General features: G+C 39.7%; 1 protein-coding gene across 1 annotated transcript; it reads left to right on the top strand.

Annotated features, from left to right (window-relative positions):
- Positions 1–11444, top strand: LOC140854139 (putative pumilio homolog 7, chloroplastic). The gene is made up of 5 exons (XM_073249619.1): positions 1–1553; positions 1675–1837; positions 9421–9584; positions 10940–11198; positions 11284–11444. The coding sequence occupies exons 1-5, from the start codon at positions 142–144 to the stop codon at positions 11389–11391; spliced, it is 2106 nt and encodes a 701-aa protein (XP_073105720.1). The 5' UTR covers positions 1–141; the 3' UTR covers positions 11392–11444.
- The last annotated feature ends 6720 nt before the right edge of the window (positions 11445–18164 follow it).

The following is an 18164-nucleotide window of genomic DNA, read 5'->3' as shown; positions in this document are numbered from 1 at the left end:
CCTCTAATTTTCTCTTTTATCGATTGGATTTTATTCTGATTCCCTTCTTCTCTCTTCGTCGATCCCTTTTCCGTTTTTTTTTTTATAGATTTTCCGTCGGTTTTCGGGAATTTTCGTAGAATTCTCGGGAACAGGCGAACCATGAAGATAGATAAGCCGGAGGAAAAGGAGACGGAGCAGGAGGAGAAGGAGATGGATTTGCTCTTGGACGAGATCCCCCATGCAACATCCCCCTATCATCATCATCAAGAACACCCCATCCCCGATGCCGACGCTCGTGTCATCGGTAGCGGCGCGGACAACGCCCGCCGTGGGCTGCCGGGCCATCTTGACATGTACGCCTGCGCCGCCGCGCCGCAGGTCCATGGGCATGGCAATGGGTTGATGTTTCAGGTGTCGCCGTCGGGGTCGAGCTCGATTTCCAGCGACGACGGGCTGCGCCGCTCCCCGGAGCCCAGCCGCCGCCCGCTGATGGAGGAGCTCTGGCTTCTTGATCGCCTCCGCGCCATGCATGTTGGGAACGGCGGCGGGGAGGCGGGTGCCCGGTGGCCCGGCTGCGGCCCGGCCGACCCGTTTCTTCCCCGGAGCGGCTATAGCAATGCCGGCATGAGGCGACCCTTCGAAGGCGGCTACGGAGTCGTTCGCCGCTCTGTTCCGCCGAGCACGGTGCCGTTCAATGAGGAGTGGAGGACGCCTGGGTTGGTCGCCCAGCAGCATTGCAATAATTTATTTGATGCGTGGCTCCAAGCCCCGCGGTCCGATCCCCCGCTGGGCTACCCGGCCGGTATGTATCCAGAGCAGAACTGGGATGATGTGTTGAATGGCTTGCCGATCGGTGGCAACGACGGGTTGGGCCAGAACTCTTACCACAGGGGAGTTTATGGTGACAATTCGGTGGCAGCTTTTTATCGGTCTTCGGTTGCTGAAGCCTTCCCGCAGCAGGGCGGGGTTGGTCTTAATCAGAATTTGGGTTTCTCTAATTCACCGAGGCCACCGATGCTGAATGAACGGGCGGCGTCAGCGGCGCTGGCGAACGGTTGGGCACTGCAGTCCCCGTCCCCGATAAGAAACCTAAGAAATGTTGAAGCTTTCGGCTGCGAGGATGGTTTAATTATACAAGGGAAAGGGCTGCGCTTTGTGGGGAACAATGGGCGGGAGTTCCAGAGGGAGCACAGGAGGCTGCCACATCTTGATGAACGCTTGGATGCGAGAGGGAGGTCTGGTGTGCATGGTCCGAGGCTTCAGTGCTCGCCACTTCCACCACTAAAATATGATAATTTGATGCATGATGAAGGGTGTATTTACCGCATGGCGAAGGACCAGCATGGGTGCCGGCTCCTGCAGCAGAAGTTCGATGAGGGGAAGCCTCACGAAGTGGTTGCGATATTTAACGGGATCATCAATCATGTGGTTGAGCTCATGGTGAACCCTTTCGGGAACTATCTCATGCAGAAGCTGCTGGAAGTCTGCACTGAGGAGCAGAGGATGAACATACTTATCGTTCTCTCTCAAGACCCGGCCGAGCTTGTCAGGATCTCTCTAAACACTCATGGGTACTGCTCTTTGTTCATGTTGCTCTTCGTGTTTACTTCTGATTCTATGTTCTTCCATAATCATGTCAAAGTTTGCTTTAATTTAATTTAATCAGTGCGTTGTGATGCCATGTTTTTCCAGGACACGGGCAGTGCAGAAATTGATAGAGACCATCAAAACCCCACAACAAATAGCACGGGTGGTTTCTGCCCTTAAGCCAGGGTTTCTTGACCTTATAAAGGACTTGAATGGCAATCATGTGGTCCAGCGTTGCTTGCAATGTCTTTCCGCAAAAGACAATGAGGTATACATTTAATTGGTTCTGTTGGACTAATTGATATCAATTTTGATGGTTGAAATGTGTCGTATGCTATTTAGTTCATGCTCAAACTGTATGTGTTTTAGCTTTTACGCATGGGAAGATATGTAATGTTTACTGATCTTATATGCAAATGAATGCTTTTAATCCACTGATTGTCAAATTTAGACAAGCCTTTATGATCTCCATTGTCATCTAATTTACACAATGGGATCAAGGTGTCATGATTTTTTACTACATAGTCATTGTCTTCTCTTACTCTCTAAATATATTTAGTCATTGTCTTCTCTTACTCTCTAAATATATTCCACCTGAATGCATTTTGTATAGATCTTTGACCAGAGAATTGGGACATGTTGTTATTCCATTTGTACTAGTCTTGAACTCTTGAAGACTTGCTCTGTTCCTTGTACAAGAAATTCAGAATGATGCACAATGTTATTGATGTAACCCACCAAAATAGTTATCTTTCTCTAATGCTTTTAATTATTTGCAATTATTTGTGATCCTTCTTCCAAATTATTTAATTTCATGAAACTGATAGGGGTTAAATTCCATCTGTTGTTTTATCTTTATCAATATATGTCTTTGTGTGAAATGCATTTTTAAGTACAGATTTCAGAACATATTGCTTTTCCAATTTGTTCTGATATTAAGCTCTTGAAGACTTGCTCACTTGGTAGTTAATTAAATCGAACCTGTTATATGAAGTGATCCATAATATAACTAGGAAGATCATGAATTCTTTGTAGACTTTTATATTGCTTCCATTTTATTTATTGTCTTTCTTTTACATGTCAGAGACATTTTTACCGCATTTAACTCTGCATGCAATATCTCATGAGTAATAGAACCTGACATTTCTTTAGCAAAACATATAGACATGTTAAATTATGAAGGTATTCAGAGTTTTATCTTGGTAGCAAAGGCATAGATGGATTGATTGGAAAGGCTATAGTTGTAAGAGGTTCTTCACGAGGAAATAATTATAAACAATGCTATAAAGGTTTAAAGTATTCTTGATCTTGTGTTAGCAAACTTGGTTTTTTGGCAAAAATATTTGTAGAGTTCGTTTAGTTATGCTTGTGCAGTTTCCAAACTAAGGGAAAGCCCTGTAACAGGATAGTGAGGTAATAGCTGGTTTATGCTCTCCTAAAAAACTTCTTTGATACCCAAAACTAGAAACTTGTTCTACAGACAAGTGGAGCGTAAACTGGCCTGACATGTTTTAGCTTTTGTTGTTACCATATCATTTTTCCTACAGATCTGGATTTCTAATGCATCGCATCAAACATAGTCCTGTCAGTTGTAATTGTCAATAATAATTTTAAGATGCAAATTTAATCGGATGACCTAAATTAAATTGTATTTTATGTTCAAGTTCATTGGAAGAGTAATTTCTACCTCAATCCAATTGATGGTTTGATTTGTGCAAAACCTTTTTTTGGGAAAGAATGCTTTATTCTCTTTATTGGTAGGTAGTTTGCCACAAATATCACTTGAGACAAACACCATACCTGGTCTACTTTCGAGGATCATCATTGTTACTAAACATTTTGATGGTTTCTTTTTCATTGGTTTCAATGAAGTTAACTCTAGCTGCCTTTTTTGTGTCGATCCTTTTGCACCAATATGTTGTTGGTAATGGGAATGGTTGATTGACTGACAAGAAGATACTAATAACAGCTTGTCTAAGTCCAAAGAGAATTTTGTGATTCATCAGTGCCAAACACCTAGGTATCATTAATTTAAGTTATATGAATATGTAGTATTTTCTTTTTTAAGTATTCCTGGTGAAACTTTGATTTCAAATATGTTGCTGCATCTATGAATTCATATATGTTTTATTGTTGATATCCTTCTGTCTGATGCTTGGAAATGCACATGTTCAACAATCTTGATGCATTTAGAATTGGGATCAGATCTCTAATTAAGTTAATCAGATTAAAACATTTAAGAGTACCTGAAATCCAAATGTAGCTGTATATGTGTATTTTGAATAATGCATAACAACTTAGAAAACTTCTAGCTAGTTAGAAATATAGTTCTTCTAAATTAGATGCAGAATAGAAAGAATTCTTGGATCAATTAAATGGTGTTAGCCTGTCAAGAATAAAAATGCATTTGGTCTTGCTTAAAAAGCATTCCTTTTGTGACTTTTAAGGTTAAAAGCTTGCTTTTTGAAAAAGAGGTCTTTGGTAACATTCAAATGAGTACTTCTCTAGAAGCATAAGACAACAGGTGGCTTTTAGGGGAAGCTAGAAAACTACACATTTTTGAGTTTAGTAAACTTTAGACTAAGGTTAGCCGCACTAGTCAGTATCATATCATACCAGATGTACCGTACTATATCGGTACGGAATTGGTATGCTATCTCATACTGTAATTGATACTCAATATGTCTTACCATCTTGTATAGTAGTGTGTACCGACATTGTAAGAAGATGGGACTGGTATGAGTTACTGAGATGGTGAAACTTGTTTTAGACTTTACAAAGTTCACTTGTTTTTACCAAACTAAGCAAAACCTAACTAAATGTGACAAAACCTAATTCTAACTAAATATGTTATTACTTTGTTTGAGAATTGATCCCAATTATATCATTGCACGATGAAATTATGGGAGCCCAGAATAGTGATCACGATACATAGATATAAGATCAATTTGAAGTGAGCATTGAATGCTGCAATCTTATTCCATAATTGTTGCTAGAATTTTCACTGTCAACTTGAATAAACCATAAAATGTTATCCCAAGAAAAGTTTTGGTGGCTTTTTGGTGAGGAGATTGGAATGTATATAAAGCATAAGGCACCTATAGTTGATCATTATAGTAAATTAGATTCAAAATCCAGGTTTGCAATTTCACTACTGAACCCTGTACCATTATCATGCTGATATAGCATCAGTACACCTGTTACAGGGTCGATTCAGTGTACCCAAACTCAGTACACTTCTCTTACCAAGTCTCGATTCAATACTGATACAATATCGTATGCCTGTTATGGAGAGGTTTGCACTTTTATGGCAAACCTTGTTCAAGATAAAACCTTTATGCAACTATCGTTAAAGAAATTAGTGTGCAAATTCATAAAATAACCATTCATATTTTTCATCAATTTCCCTCAAAATAAAGAACATCAATGATTAAATTAGTTAAACAGTTAGAGAACAAATAAGTCAGAAACCAAAAAGTAATATAGCATTAAATGGAAACAAACTAAAAATTGTACATAATTTGATGAGTGCATTTATAACTACATACATTTGGAACCTTAATTTCCGGAATCTTCAAACTGCAGCAGCACACCCGCTTTGGAATCCTAAGCCTGCATATGCTTCTTAAGTGCTTTCTTACGAACTGTGAATCCAAAATACCTGCTTCCCCACACCCGGTCCCAAATCAGGTCCTGCACCTGCTTCAGATTTTGGTGGCTAATTATGGAACATAAGCAGGAGAATCTTGAAAGACATTTGTAGAAGCGCAACAATGACACAATAAGAATTCAGCAAGTTTGGACTTCTAGCAGCCTATTTTTCATAATGGGAATTTCAGGAGGAAACATCCTTCACATTCTTATCTCTCATGATTCGTTTATTCATTTCCATTGTAGTTTGTATTACATATGATAACATATTACACAGTTCTAGGATCACTAACCTGTCTTCTAAATCTCATAAAATTCTGCTTCCAATATGTGAGTACAAAGGTTTGCTCTTTTGGTTTGTAATTCGAACTTGACAATTACATGTTAAATATGAGGGTGTATAGTCTATAGATGAGGCTTGTTTGAATGGAGCTGACCTATAATTGAATGAGTTTTTTCACTGAGAGTAATTTAATTGGGCAAAATGTAGTTGACCTATAATCAGATGATAATGGAATGTTCTATCAAGCAATAACTCATGCAATGTGCTTCAATGGTTTTGAGATTGCAAGGTTTCTTAGCCACAGGTCTAGCAAGCAATACAAACTACAACGGAATTAAATATCATTATCCTAGAAATGACTTATAAAAACATAAGAAACCTGAATTCTTATTTAAGCACGTGATTCCAGAGTGTGAGCTGCTCAGAGGCCAAAATTAGTTCTAATTGTATTCTCTTTGTTATTATGGTTTATCTTTCTTTTTTCTTTGTTTATCTTTCTTTTCTTTTTTATTGGTGTCTTTCAACTGACTTTCTAAAATGAGTATATAAAAATAGATACATATATTGTCTTTATACATATGCATGCTTTTCCCCCATTTTAGATTTTATTACCTATCAGTTTCTGACATAAATTCCCACTATTACTATGTAATCAAAATGGTTTCTTTCCCTGCATTTTGAGGAAAACTAATTGGTGGTTGTGTGCTAAATTGACAAACAATATCAGTATTTTTTTTTTGGGTAAATAACAATATCAGGATTTTCATGGGCAAAAACCTTACTGTTGGATTTATGAAACTCTTTACTAGGGGTGGGTTTGGCACCATTATAAGTAAAAATATGGGACCATTACCAACAATTCCACTGACATTGTAATTGTAGACAGTGATGACAAGCTACCATGATGAGTATCTCTTTTGAGGCCATAGGCAGCTAGCATTGGTATTATCTTTAGTATAAAAGATTGACTTAGTTAATGCCTCCTCAACAGCAACATATTTATTAGAACTGTGGATGATAAGGGGCAAGTGGGAGCCTTGACAGAGAAAATAATGGCTTAATTTTAAGGTTTTATTACCGAGTACATTTTTTAGTGTATATTTGAAATCATTCGATAATCATGTATGCCTGCCCAAAAATTTGAGGTAAGGACAATCTATCACTCATTTAGCCTTTAGTAATAGTAACACAAAGTAACTAACATTCCAAGATACACCATTATACGTCATTTTTCATATTGAATCATTTAAGTTGCTTGTCTTGGAAGTTGAAGTGCTGTGAATAACCTTATGTGGCTTTTAACCCATCTAAACAGACAGAGCATCCCAAGCATTCTAAATTACAGAATGTGTAGGATTTTAAGTGCAGTACTTTTTGCTACTAAATAAGCTGTAAATATGTGCATTTGCTAAAGTGGCCTAATGCACATATAATATGAACCAGAAATATGGTGGACTTGGATAAGAAAAAAGATGAATAAAAGATTATTGGATTTCAAGGTAAAAGTCAATAGTTATGTGCACACTAAAAATGCTGAAAGCAGTCTGAGGGTTAATCCTTCAAAGTTATAAATGTACAAATGATTCAGATCAAGAGAAGACTGAAGTGCTAATAAATATAGCTTTGGTTATCACAGTATCAACTATCAAAAAGGTTTAATGGTACCATCAGCCATGAAAATCATGTGCCATATATTGAAGATATATCGGTGCAACTAGGGCAAGGTCATGAACCAGTTGTGCCAGTCATGGTGCCACATTATAAACTCACTCTAGAGCATCTTAATCAATATTGACAACTGCCAATTTATGATGCAAATCAGAAAGCCAGGTGATGAATCTGCAGCCAGGTGATGTAGTTGTCAAGTGGCAGTCAACAATGGTTAGCATAAGAGTCACGGACCTGCAACATGGGCATTGCTAAAGCAACACCTTAGTATATAATGCTTAGATGTAGAAATAAATTCTCATCATGTGAATTATCATCCTCCAAATTCCTCGTGCCTTAGAAAACAGGTATTTAGAAGGTTTATTAACATCTTGTTTTTAGCACACCATGGATGTCAATCTGGCTTCTAGCCATATCATTACACCTGATTGTATGTATCCATATAGAAACAATCATCAATATAAATCTTGGAAAACATGTAATGGACTTGGGAGGGAATAAAAGCTAAACGAGTGGGATAGTGAACAAAAGGTAAGCAAGATTTTAAAGCTGACCTTGATAAGCCACTAAAGCCACAGGACTTAATTGGTTGCATAACACTATGTGACCAGAATCTAGTTCTTCAGTCAGCGACTAAATATGCATATGAGTTTTTCTTTGTTTAATAATTTCTTTATGTTGGAATATTCAGTAGGCATGGCCCATCCTCTTTTTGGAATATATGGTGCTTTCAAAGCAAAATCGAATTTGACAACATAAATAGGATTTTCAATCTTGTATGGGTTTCCATTAGAAAATCTACCTTTTCATTTATCAACATGTAACAATAACATAAATGTATGTATGAGCTTCCTTTGTTAAAGAGTTCTTCTATAGTTGGTGGTGATATTCATGAGGAATGTTTTTTCCTCTTTTGGAACATATGATGCTTTTAACGCAAGAATAAAGTTGACAAATGAAGTAGGATTTTGAATTTCGTATTGATTTTGATTATGTAATTGGTCAGCTAAAAGTGAAATGCAATTTTCATGCTATTAAGGATTAAGAGGTTGAATCATCCATAGTGAAATGTATGATGAATACATGAGATAAGTATGTTTTCTATTCATTTAGTATACTATGCAGGTGTCTATTAGGATATTTAGTTGCTGTTAAGAGCATGAATTAATTGGTCAACGAGTCGAAGATCCACGCATTGCGCGGGGCCGGATGTACGAAAATAATTTTTCTTCTAGATCTGATTAGATTGAAAAAAAATTATATATAAATAATAAAATAATATTCATTCAAATTCTTAGAGTCACTTCATATTCTCAACTACCTATATAAATAGGCTTTAATTGTAAGAATATAATAATACTATATATTAATAATATAATTTAATATGAAGATGTGGAAAGATAATATCATACATTAATAACATAATTTAATATGAAAAGGTGTTCCTTTCAAGTGGCACAACAAAATTCATTTGAGAAGCTGAGTTGGCAACATTCCAATACTCCTTCACAGAGTATTGTTTTATATATGTACATATGATTGGATGTCATATCGATATAATTGTCCTTGACAATTTCACAGTTAAGATTATATCACTAACTGAATGAAACACTTAAGGCAAACTACAAGGGAACGCTGCCTCTAGAGGGATGTACATCCACTTGGTCTTCACATCTTGGGCAGTTCTTTCCTTTTCGTAATATTAATAGCTAGGACCAGATCTTGATGTGTTTGTTGTCTTCAAACATGCATCCACTGAAGTGACCATATTGGCTCTCCCTTTATGATATCTATTAAATGTTGCTTCTTTCTTCTTTTCCCTTTTATGATATATGTTTTGGAATCGCACTGTGGAGATCATTGTTGTAATCTCCTCTTCAGATTGTGTTTGCTTTCCAGGAAAGAAAATTGATTTAAAATACTGCCTCTAAACATGAACAAAAAACTCTCAATTTCAACTGTCTTGGAATGAAGAAGTGAGAGCCACAGAAAATCTGCAACTGTTTGTGATTCAAAAAAAAAAAAAACATTTTCACCTCATTCAAAAAAAAAATCAGTACTGGGGTCCTTACCTTTCCAAATCAATGATGCATTGTTAATCTGATTTGTATAGTTATTTATACTTTTATCCACTATATACTAAATCATTATTTCTTAAGTTTCACCAACTCTATATTATCATATTATCATGCAAAAGAATCTGTTTTTGTTGTTTTTTCATGTAATAAAGTTTTTGTATTTTTTGGCAGTTTATTTTTGTTGCTGCTGCTGAGCATTGTGTTGACATTGCGACTCATCGTCATGGATGCTGTGTCTTGCAACGCTGCATAGGTCATGCTATTGGAGAACATCGGGCAAAACTGGTTGCTGAAATTTCTGCTAATGGACTTTTCCTCGCTCAAGATGCCTTTGGGTGATTATTTAATAATAAAGCAGCCTTTTGTTGTCCATATAACACCAATTTTCCTTAATACTTCTGAGTTGTTTTGGTGCCTATCAATACTGACTTTACATGTATCAGCATCAACACCAGTTATATGGAGTTTGCTGCAGTTCCATATGTGGCATCAGAATCTATTAGATTTTTCTGAGGTTATGGTTGGTATTTTTGGGTTAATATAGGTCCTAAAGCCTGGGAACTAAGGTCTAAAGTCAATGGTTGAGATTCTGACATTCCCAGAAAATGCATGGTACATAAATATGAGGTTTAGATCTGAGTTCTCTCACATTTTTCTGTATATAGCCATGACTGCATTGCATTTGGAGAGAGTTGGACTTGAATTGGATTAACAGATGTCTAAAGATTCTTAGTTGATGATTTCTACATTTCTTCCTCTTCTTCTTGTTACTTTCCTTTTCCAATCCATGTTCCTTTATATTAAATTCTGTGTTAGCCATCTATCTAGTGTTATTGTGATATCAGATAGTGATTGTAGTTGTCATATAACATATTTCATTCAATGATCATTGTTGGATCATCTTCCTACTCTTCAGGCCTAGTTTTGCAGAAGTGTCATAAACATGAATCAAGTCTAAATCCAGGTCCTAAAACTATTTACATGTTAAAGTGATGCCTTGGACATTACAGGGAGTAAATGAGATTAAATTCAGTTTGAGTTCTATTTCAAAATCAATGTCAATAAGATGTAAAGGATAAAAATATGCTGAACAAAGATTCCTCAGAGACACTTAAATATTGAAAGAGACATTAAGCAAGGGGATAAAACATGACATTTGGCTGGTTTAGATATGAGAGTGCACTCAAGATGCAGTCTTTAGATACAGATATATGAAAATATTTTGGGATGGACTGCTATCTGATCAATGGAGGTGCTGGGACTGGATTTATTATTGATAATATTGGCCGTGAATTCAGAATAATTGATTACACAAACAAATGCATAGTTGTTGTCAATGCTTCATAAAGTCTACCATCAAAGATTGCAAGAATTGCTCAGGAATTCCTTGTGTATTTTTTGACTCCAAGCATTTTGTAAGCATTTTGTTAGAAGCTACTTTGTAGGTATTAATCCAGATAGTGTTTGTTTATTATAGAACTTTTCATGAATATCAACAATGCATACTTGTTATGCTTTTGCCGTTTTCTTATATGATTTTGCTCTTTTTTATTATATTCTTGATATCATGTGATCATTTTTTGCCATTCTTGTTTTCGTTTTCTGTAATATCAATACACAGCTAAAGTTCTGTCATTGCTGTTGCATCACTGCATCCTCATTCTTATAATGCTTCTGTTTTATGCCTCAGAAATTATGTTGTTCAATATATCCTAGAACTAGATGATCCATCAGCAACTGCAATTCTGGTATCCCAATTTGAAGGGCATTATGTAAACCTCTCAACACAAAAGTTCAGCAGCAATGTAGTGGAAAAATGCCTCAAATTTTTTGGAGAAGAATACCGAGAACGGATTATAGTTGAATTGCTCTCAGTGCCTCGTTTTGAGCAGTTACTGCAGGACCCTTATGCAAACTATGTCATTCAATCTGCCCTCGGGAATTCCAAGGTTTTTATCATCAACACACTATTGATATTAAAGTATATTTTCATGGATAGATATAAAGCCTCTAATGTCAATATCTTCTTTCCAGGGATCTCTCTATGCTACACTGGTTGAAGCCATCCGTCCTTATGGAGCAGTCCTTCGAACCAGTCCATATTGCAAGCGGATCTTCTCCCGAACGATGCTGAAGAAGTGATGTACATTTAGGACAGTAAAGAGGCTGTGTTGTTGTCCTTTGTTCACTAATAGCTTATCAATATAACCTCCAGATTGAGAGTTCTCGGCTGTAAGAGTCCAATGATACCACATGGAACTATTCGTGTCCTTTTGCAGCTCTTGTGCATTTAGGGCGTAGAGCTGTAAAAATAAGCAATTTTGCTTCCAGTTACTTGGGTACGTTTGTAATGTGGATGAAATGCACATTAACTGTTTTATTTTCTGCGGACAATTTGATTACCAAAACTATGATTATCCTCCTGTTTTGAAACAGTTGCATCTTATGCAATTGTACAGTGTAATAACGGTACAGTATCTCTAGTTATTACAGTATAGTTTCTCTAGTTCTGGCCCGAGCTGATGTTAGGCAATATGTTGTGGATATTAAGAGATTACCTGCTGGAGTGGTCTATGTGAGATTGTTACTTTTATTGTGCTTTTAGAATCTTTCACTACTTGGTGATTCAATGTGGAGACTGATTGAATTTCTTGTTTTAGTGGTTTGTTGTATTTAGATTTTATGTTAATCGTGGTACTTGTCTGACAAAATCATGAAGCCATTAGTCCAGGAAGTTAGGAGGTCATGGTCTTGCCGTGATCTTGTAGGGGGAAATCCAGTTTAATTGCATGACTTGCATCATTGCTTCTTCCGTTAGTTGAACTGTTTCTAAAATTGTTTCTGTTGCTTTTTATATGCTGAATTCAACAATTTCTGCATTGTGTCCTGGTTGAGCCATTGTTGGTGATATCATATTCTGTTTTAATCCATTCCTAAGAGCCAAACATAGTACATGCACTTAAAAACTCTAAAAAACTACACCTGTTACTCACCTAACTTGAACCGAATGTGGGTTCAAGCTAGATTTAGTTGTAATGACCACGCCTATGATATCTCTCTTGTTGTGCATAAGTGCACATCTTGAAGAAGATTTTATTAAATGAGGGTCTACATCTAACTAAAACCACTCCTCTTTTTCAGCCTCCATCATCCTTTCATGGGATCACTTGTCTCGTAGTATGTAAATGGTACTATAGTAGGCTTCTATCTAAGTCGTGATTTTCTACGAGTAGCTCAATCCTTCACCATCTACCCTTAAGTCATGAACCTCACCAAGTACCATTTTATCGTGCTATCATCTGAACATCAAATCCTAACCCTACAAGAGGGCCAAGGTAAGAACAATAACATCCTCCCACCTCTTTTTATACCATTCTTATGACATGCAATAGTTGAGACTTAAAGATTTGTATTTAGCCCTTAAAACCCTTTTTAATGATTTATTTAGCCCATGAAATCGTCTTTGGGTCTTAATCCGAAATACGACCATATCATCATATCGTCCTCCTTTAGATCCTTTTCTTTCCCTCTATAAAATCTCAACTATTTACCGCTCCACCTCATCAGTCCAAGGGGAGCAGGAATGGCTTATCCCCTTCCTATGCTAGGTTTTCCTTTCTATCCTTGGATTAAGGCCTCTCTTCTTAATCTATCCCTTCCCTTTATCCTTTCGTCTCATTGATCTACAGAAATATAATCCACAAAGCACAACCTCATCCAATCCCAACCATACACCTCTATATTCCTCCCCTTTTCTGTTAGCCAATAAAAACATGCTACTTCAGATTAATTAAAGTCACTAGATCCAAAGAGTTCTCATCCTAGATCTTAAATCATTTTCTCCTCTTTCAAAATCTTAGCCATTGAAACCTAAAAAAACACAAAGAATTATACTTACAGTAAATTCTAACCCTTGAATCTATATGCATCTTCAATTTCTTTCCTCACACCCTATCCAATAGGATTAGTCATTTAGCAGCCCTTAGATTTAGATTTTTCTATCTCTAATTCAATCATAAAACATACTATTTATTGCCCAAAAAAAGGAAACAGTTACCCAATAAATGACATGCCTTTTAGAGGCCACTGTGCCATCAAAATATAAACGTAATTCCTTTAAATTTACAACAGAATTTTTATGCCTTCCATTTATGATTTTAATCTAGTAAGCTAAACTTAGCAAAGCCAAGACAAAGCTTTATATTTGCATAGTCTAGCATCATACTTTCCTAGTTTTGTTCATGCTTAATTTCATGAAATACGTCCTTACATGTTTTGCTGATTCCGTATATGATTACTAGAGCATTATGAGCATGATAGGGTGATTGCTAGCATGCATAGTTCTAGGTTTACTTATTTGATTCGTGCTTACTATTCTATGCTTTAGTTCAATAATACATGCTCCTCTTATTTATATTGTAGTTTGTTTGTTTGTTTGTTTGATTTGTTTGTTATTTTTATTTCCTAAACCAAAAATACAATAAATCCATATGGCTTGCATCATACTCTTGCATTTCTATCTTCTCACATAAATCCTTGAGACGAATCAGTTGCGCTCCTACATGTCTAGTCCTGGGAAAAGACATGGAAAGCCTGAATTGCCTTTCCAAATCTAAAAAATCACTCTCATTTAGTTTGTTACACACTTCACGCATTACCAGGCGGCTATACACAACCGCGAGCACAAGCCCCCAAGGGGCCCCACCCTGAGAGGTGATGACATCGCAGACCCGGTCAGCTTGGCAGCCCCGCTTCTGGAACAAACGGCAATGCAAGGCATAAAAGTGGGGTAAAGAAACAAGTTGTATGGTTGGAAGTGATTTTTGAGCAGCGACCATTGTGTTTGTCCGTTGGTGCTTTGAGATTCATGTCTGAAGTTTTTTGCATGTGATCGCCGATGACTGGTTTGAATGCAGCGATCGGTGGCATCGAAGGGGATGATGAGTATGTTCAAGCAGTCCGAGAGTCTCACAGGTAGAGGGGAGGGGGGGGGGGGATCGATCGGTGTCGGGTTGAAAATGGGCGGTGCAAGATGCACCATTTAGGTCTCACCGAAACCAACGTCAGAGGAGATGGAAGAGCTCGTTCGATAGTTCTCAGAGGTGACAGAGCTCCCAAAGGAAAAGGTTAGGGTGGACACGGAGGGGTGGGCAGCCATGATGGTGGTGGCATGAAGTCTCGATTAGAAAGTGGTGGTGGAGGCGGTGGTTCGAAAATTTTGGCTGCATGCAGGCCTTAAAGGGGAGGTGACGGGCTACTATCTCGAGCAGGAGTACTCCATGTTTTGATTCACAGAGGCCGGGGAGAGTGACGCAGTGTTCGGTCGGCCTTGGGCAGTCACCGGCCAGGCACTAGCGGGGGAGCCATGGCAGCCACGGTTCTGCCCAGCAGTGGGAACGATTTGCTCCATCTTGATTTGGGTCCGACTGCCATGACTCCTGTTGAAGTCCTAATGGGGGGCAGCTATTTATAGTATTCTAAGCTTGGCCAACGAGCTGACTGTGGTGGACGACTACACGGTGAAGCAAAGACAGTTGGGGTTTGCCCGGGCTTGTGTCCGGCTTGATCTCTCCTGACCGTTGAGGTCGAGGTTGTTGATCAACAGACTAGAGGGTTCCCGATGGCAGATGTTCATCTATGAAAATCTCAGCGGCGTTAGCCTCTAGTGCGGCCGGTTCCATTCTATGGTGGAGTGCCGATGGATGGGGAGGAGAGGAGCTCGATGGCTGGCCTCCACTCGAAGAACATGGTCCGAGCCGGAGGAAAGGAGGTTGGAGTGGATGATGCGCCGTGCATGGGGCCTTGGCTTTTTGCCGTGCAGCACTGGTTGCCCAAGCTAGAGATGACGGGAGGTGTGGGGAAGGTTGGAGCCGAGTCAACTCGGGTCCATAGGTTGGATCTCCGGTCGAGCCGACTCGGAAAGGAACCGATTTAGGGGGTTTCAAATCGAGTCGACCCATCAGTCGGATGTGATAGCTGGATCAAACTAGTCAAGATTGAATGGCAACGATCTCCTCTCGAATCAATGGCCAGATCAAAGGCAGGGGCAATGTGGAGATCCATGCAGAAAAGGGTACGAGTTTTGGCATAGGCTCGAGCCCAGGCATGGCCCGACTTGTCAATAGGTTCAACCCATTGGCGCCGGATCACGACACAAGCGGTGGGCTTGATGGTGTGTGAGCCGATGGGGCGAACATGAGGGAAGCGGGCTCAAGCCAACCATAGTGCACCCGGCCTAGCGACTTTGATGTGGGCCGGGCACCTGTGAAATCCAAAGGATAGGAGAAAGGGCCTAGTGGATCCAATAAAAGGCCCTACAAAGCCGAATAGGGCCAAGGGCAAGGGTTCGGCCAGTCCGAAAGTCCGGATTTATTTTTCTGCTATCTCTGATGGTCCGAGGATCTTCATTTTCTTTATCAGGATCCCAGAGGAAGGAGAAACAACCACAATTCAAGTAGATGTGGTGGTGGTCGACCTTGAGGGCCCAATGGTGGTGGCTCATGGTGAGCAGGAGCTACCGCCCATGTTGGAGGGTAGTGGGGTGCATTTGGAGCCAGTGACGAAAGGTCTGATCATGGATCATGGAGAGGTAGTGGTCCGACTGAGGTAGGCCATCCAGGAGGAAGAGGGGAGTCCATCTTTAATGGACTTGATGGTAGTTGGGGTAGAGGCTGACAGCTAGATTGAGAGGGGTACTGGTGTGGATCTCTTCTCCCACCAGATGTTCCAATGAGGTTGTTGATATGGAATGTCCGAAGGGTGGGGAAGCCCTTATTTCGGACAACATTCGGAAGACTTATCCAGCTGCACTGTCCGAGTATCTGTGTTCTACTTGAAATCCATCTATCCAGGATGATCCTTGCTCGGGTCAGAATACGAATCCCATTGGCATGGAACACCTATGCCATGGAGTCCAAGGATCTATTCGGAGGGATCGTGGTTCTATGGCATCACAGCTTAGTCAAGGTGGATGCTTTTTACAGGTGCAAGCAGTAGGTGGCACTTGTCATTTCAAAGCAGATTGGAGATCCTTGGCTTCTATTGGAAGTATACGTGAGCACTGAGTACAGAGAGTGAAGGATTCTCTGATCTAAGATGTCTAAGTTGGTGTTGCAGAGCCTATCTTTTTTTGTCACTAAAGACTTCAACTATATTATGGGATCCCACAAGAAGATGGATGAGAGGTAATTTGTGGACATCATTGACTCCAGAGAGTTCAGGGACTTCATCTGTGACTTGGGCCTCATTGACCTTGGCTACACCAGACTTAAGTTTACTTGGTGTAATAACCATCTTGGGGCTGCCAGGATTTAGGAGAGGATTGATCGGACACTTGCTACCACCAATTGGTTTCAGTGATTCCCTAGGCACCAGATGCAGCACCTCTTGAGGATCGCTTTGGACCACTGTCCGCTTTTCATCACCATCGATGGCCCATACTTGCCTAAGGCTCTATTCAGGTTTGAAAAATTCTGAACTTTCTATTCGAGATCATGGGACTTGATTAGGAAAGTTTGGAGGATGCCGGTTCATGGCAATGCGAGGCACCGAATGACCAGAAGGCTCGAGTTGGCTAGGCACCGATTCATTCGATGGAACCGTCTTGAGGTTGGCAATATCTTCAAATGGATAGAGGGGGTGGAGGCGGATATTGTGGAGCTTCAGAGAAGAGAGGACCAGGAATAGGGTCTCCAAGAGCCTGACCTAGAGGAGCTTCGTTATAAGCTTTTCATTCACCACTCTTTGTTGAGACAATAGGAGTTGCTATGGGGGCAGAAGTCTAGGGTGTAGTGGATCAGAGAGGACAATCGAAACATCAGATTCTTCCATCAGGCGATGATGATTCGAAGGTCTACCAATGGCATAAAGTAGTTTAGAAAGAGCGATGGTAGCATGGTGCAGGAAAGGGATGAGATTAGGGACCAAACTTTTTAGTTCTTCAAATCATGTTGGACCGCTTTTTTGGATGAGAATGCCTCTCTCTAGGTGTCCCAACCTGCGTGCAGCATTTTCGATAAGAAGAACGTGACCTTGACTCGTCTTGTGTCTGCTGAGGAGGTGCGGCGGGCCCTCTAGTCTCTTGGGGAGGACAAAATCTTGAGATCAAATGATTTTTTTCTCTCTTATTCTATCGATACGGGACTATCATTGGTGAAGAGGTGGTCGAGACATTACAATTGATTTTTAAGTTCAGAGACATTCCTAAGGAGTGGAAGAAGATGCTGATCACTCTCATCCCAAACAGACTTGATACGTCTGCCCCAAGGCACTTCAAATCAATCAGCTTTTGCACCACTCTCTATAAAGTGTGAGTAAGGCTCCTGGTTTGATGATTGAAGCTGATTGTTGCTCACCTGATTAATCCAAAGCAGGGTGTCTTTATCAGTGGTCGCTACATCATTGACAATATTCTACTCATCGAGGAGTTTATGCATGATCTGTAAAATGCTTCTGTGTGCCGAGCCTGATGGCGATCAAGGTGGACATGGAGCAGGCCTACGACTATGTGAGTTGGCAGTTTCTGCATCAGACACTCTATGAGTTTAGCTTCCAAGATAGATGGGAGGACTGAATTATGGATTGTGTAGAGGCCCCGAGCTTTGCTATCCTGATCAATGGTGCCTCGACAGAGTTCTTCCATTTGGCAGACAGTCTTTGCCAAGAGTGCCCTCTCTCTCCCTACCTGTTTATTTTATGAGTTGATACTTTATCTTATGCTCTATGGATGGCGGTTTAGGGGGCAGAGCTGGAACCCTACTAGCCTACCCTTGAGATTCAATCGATCTCGCACCTTCTCTTCATAAATGACTGTCTGCTCATTGATCGGACCTTGACATGGAATGCTGGGTGCTTCGCGACTCTTGTGGAGACCTACTGTTGAGCTTTTGGTCAGTTGGTGAATCTGCAGAAGTCTA

This window comes from Elaeis guineensis, chromosome 15 (genome assembly GCF_000442705.2).
Source record: "Elaeis guineensis isolate ETL-2024a chromosome 15, EG11, whole genome shotgun sequence".
NCBI classification, from domain to species: domain Eukaryota; kingdom Viridiplantae; phylum Streptophyta; class Magnoliopsida; order Arecales; family Arecaceae; genus Elaeis; species Elaeis guineensis.
The sequence above is the reverse complement of the archived record's forward strand: the minus strand, read 5'-3'. Positions and strand labels throughout refer to the sequence as shown.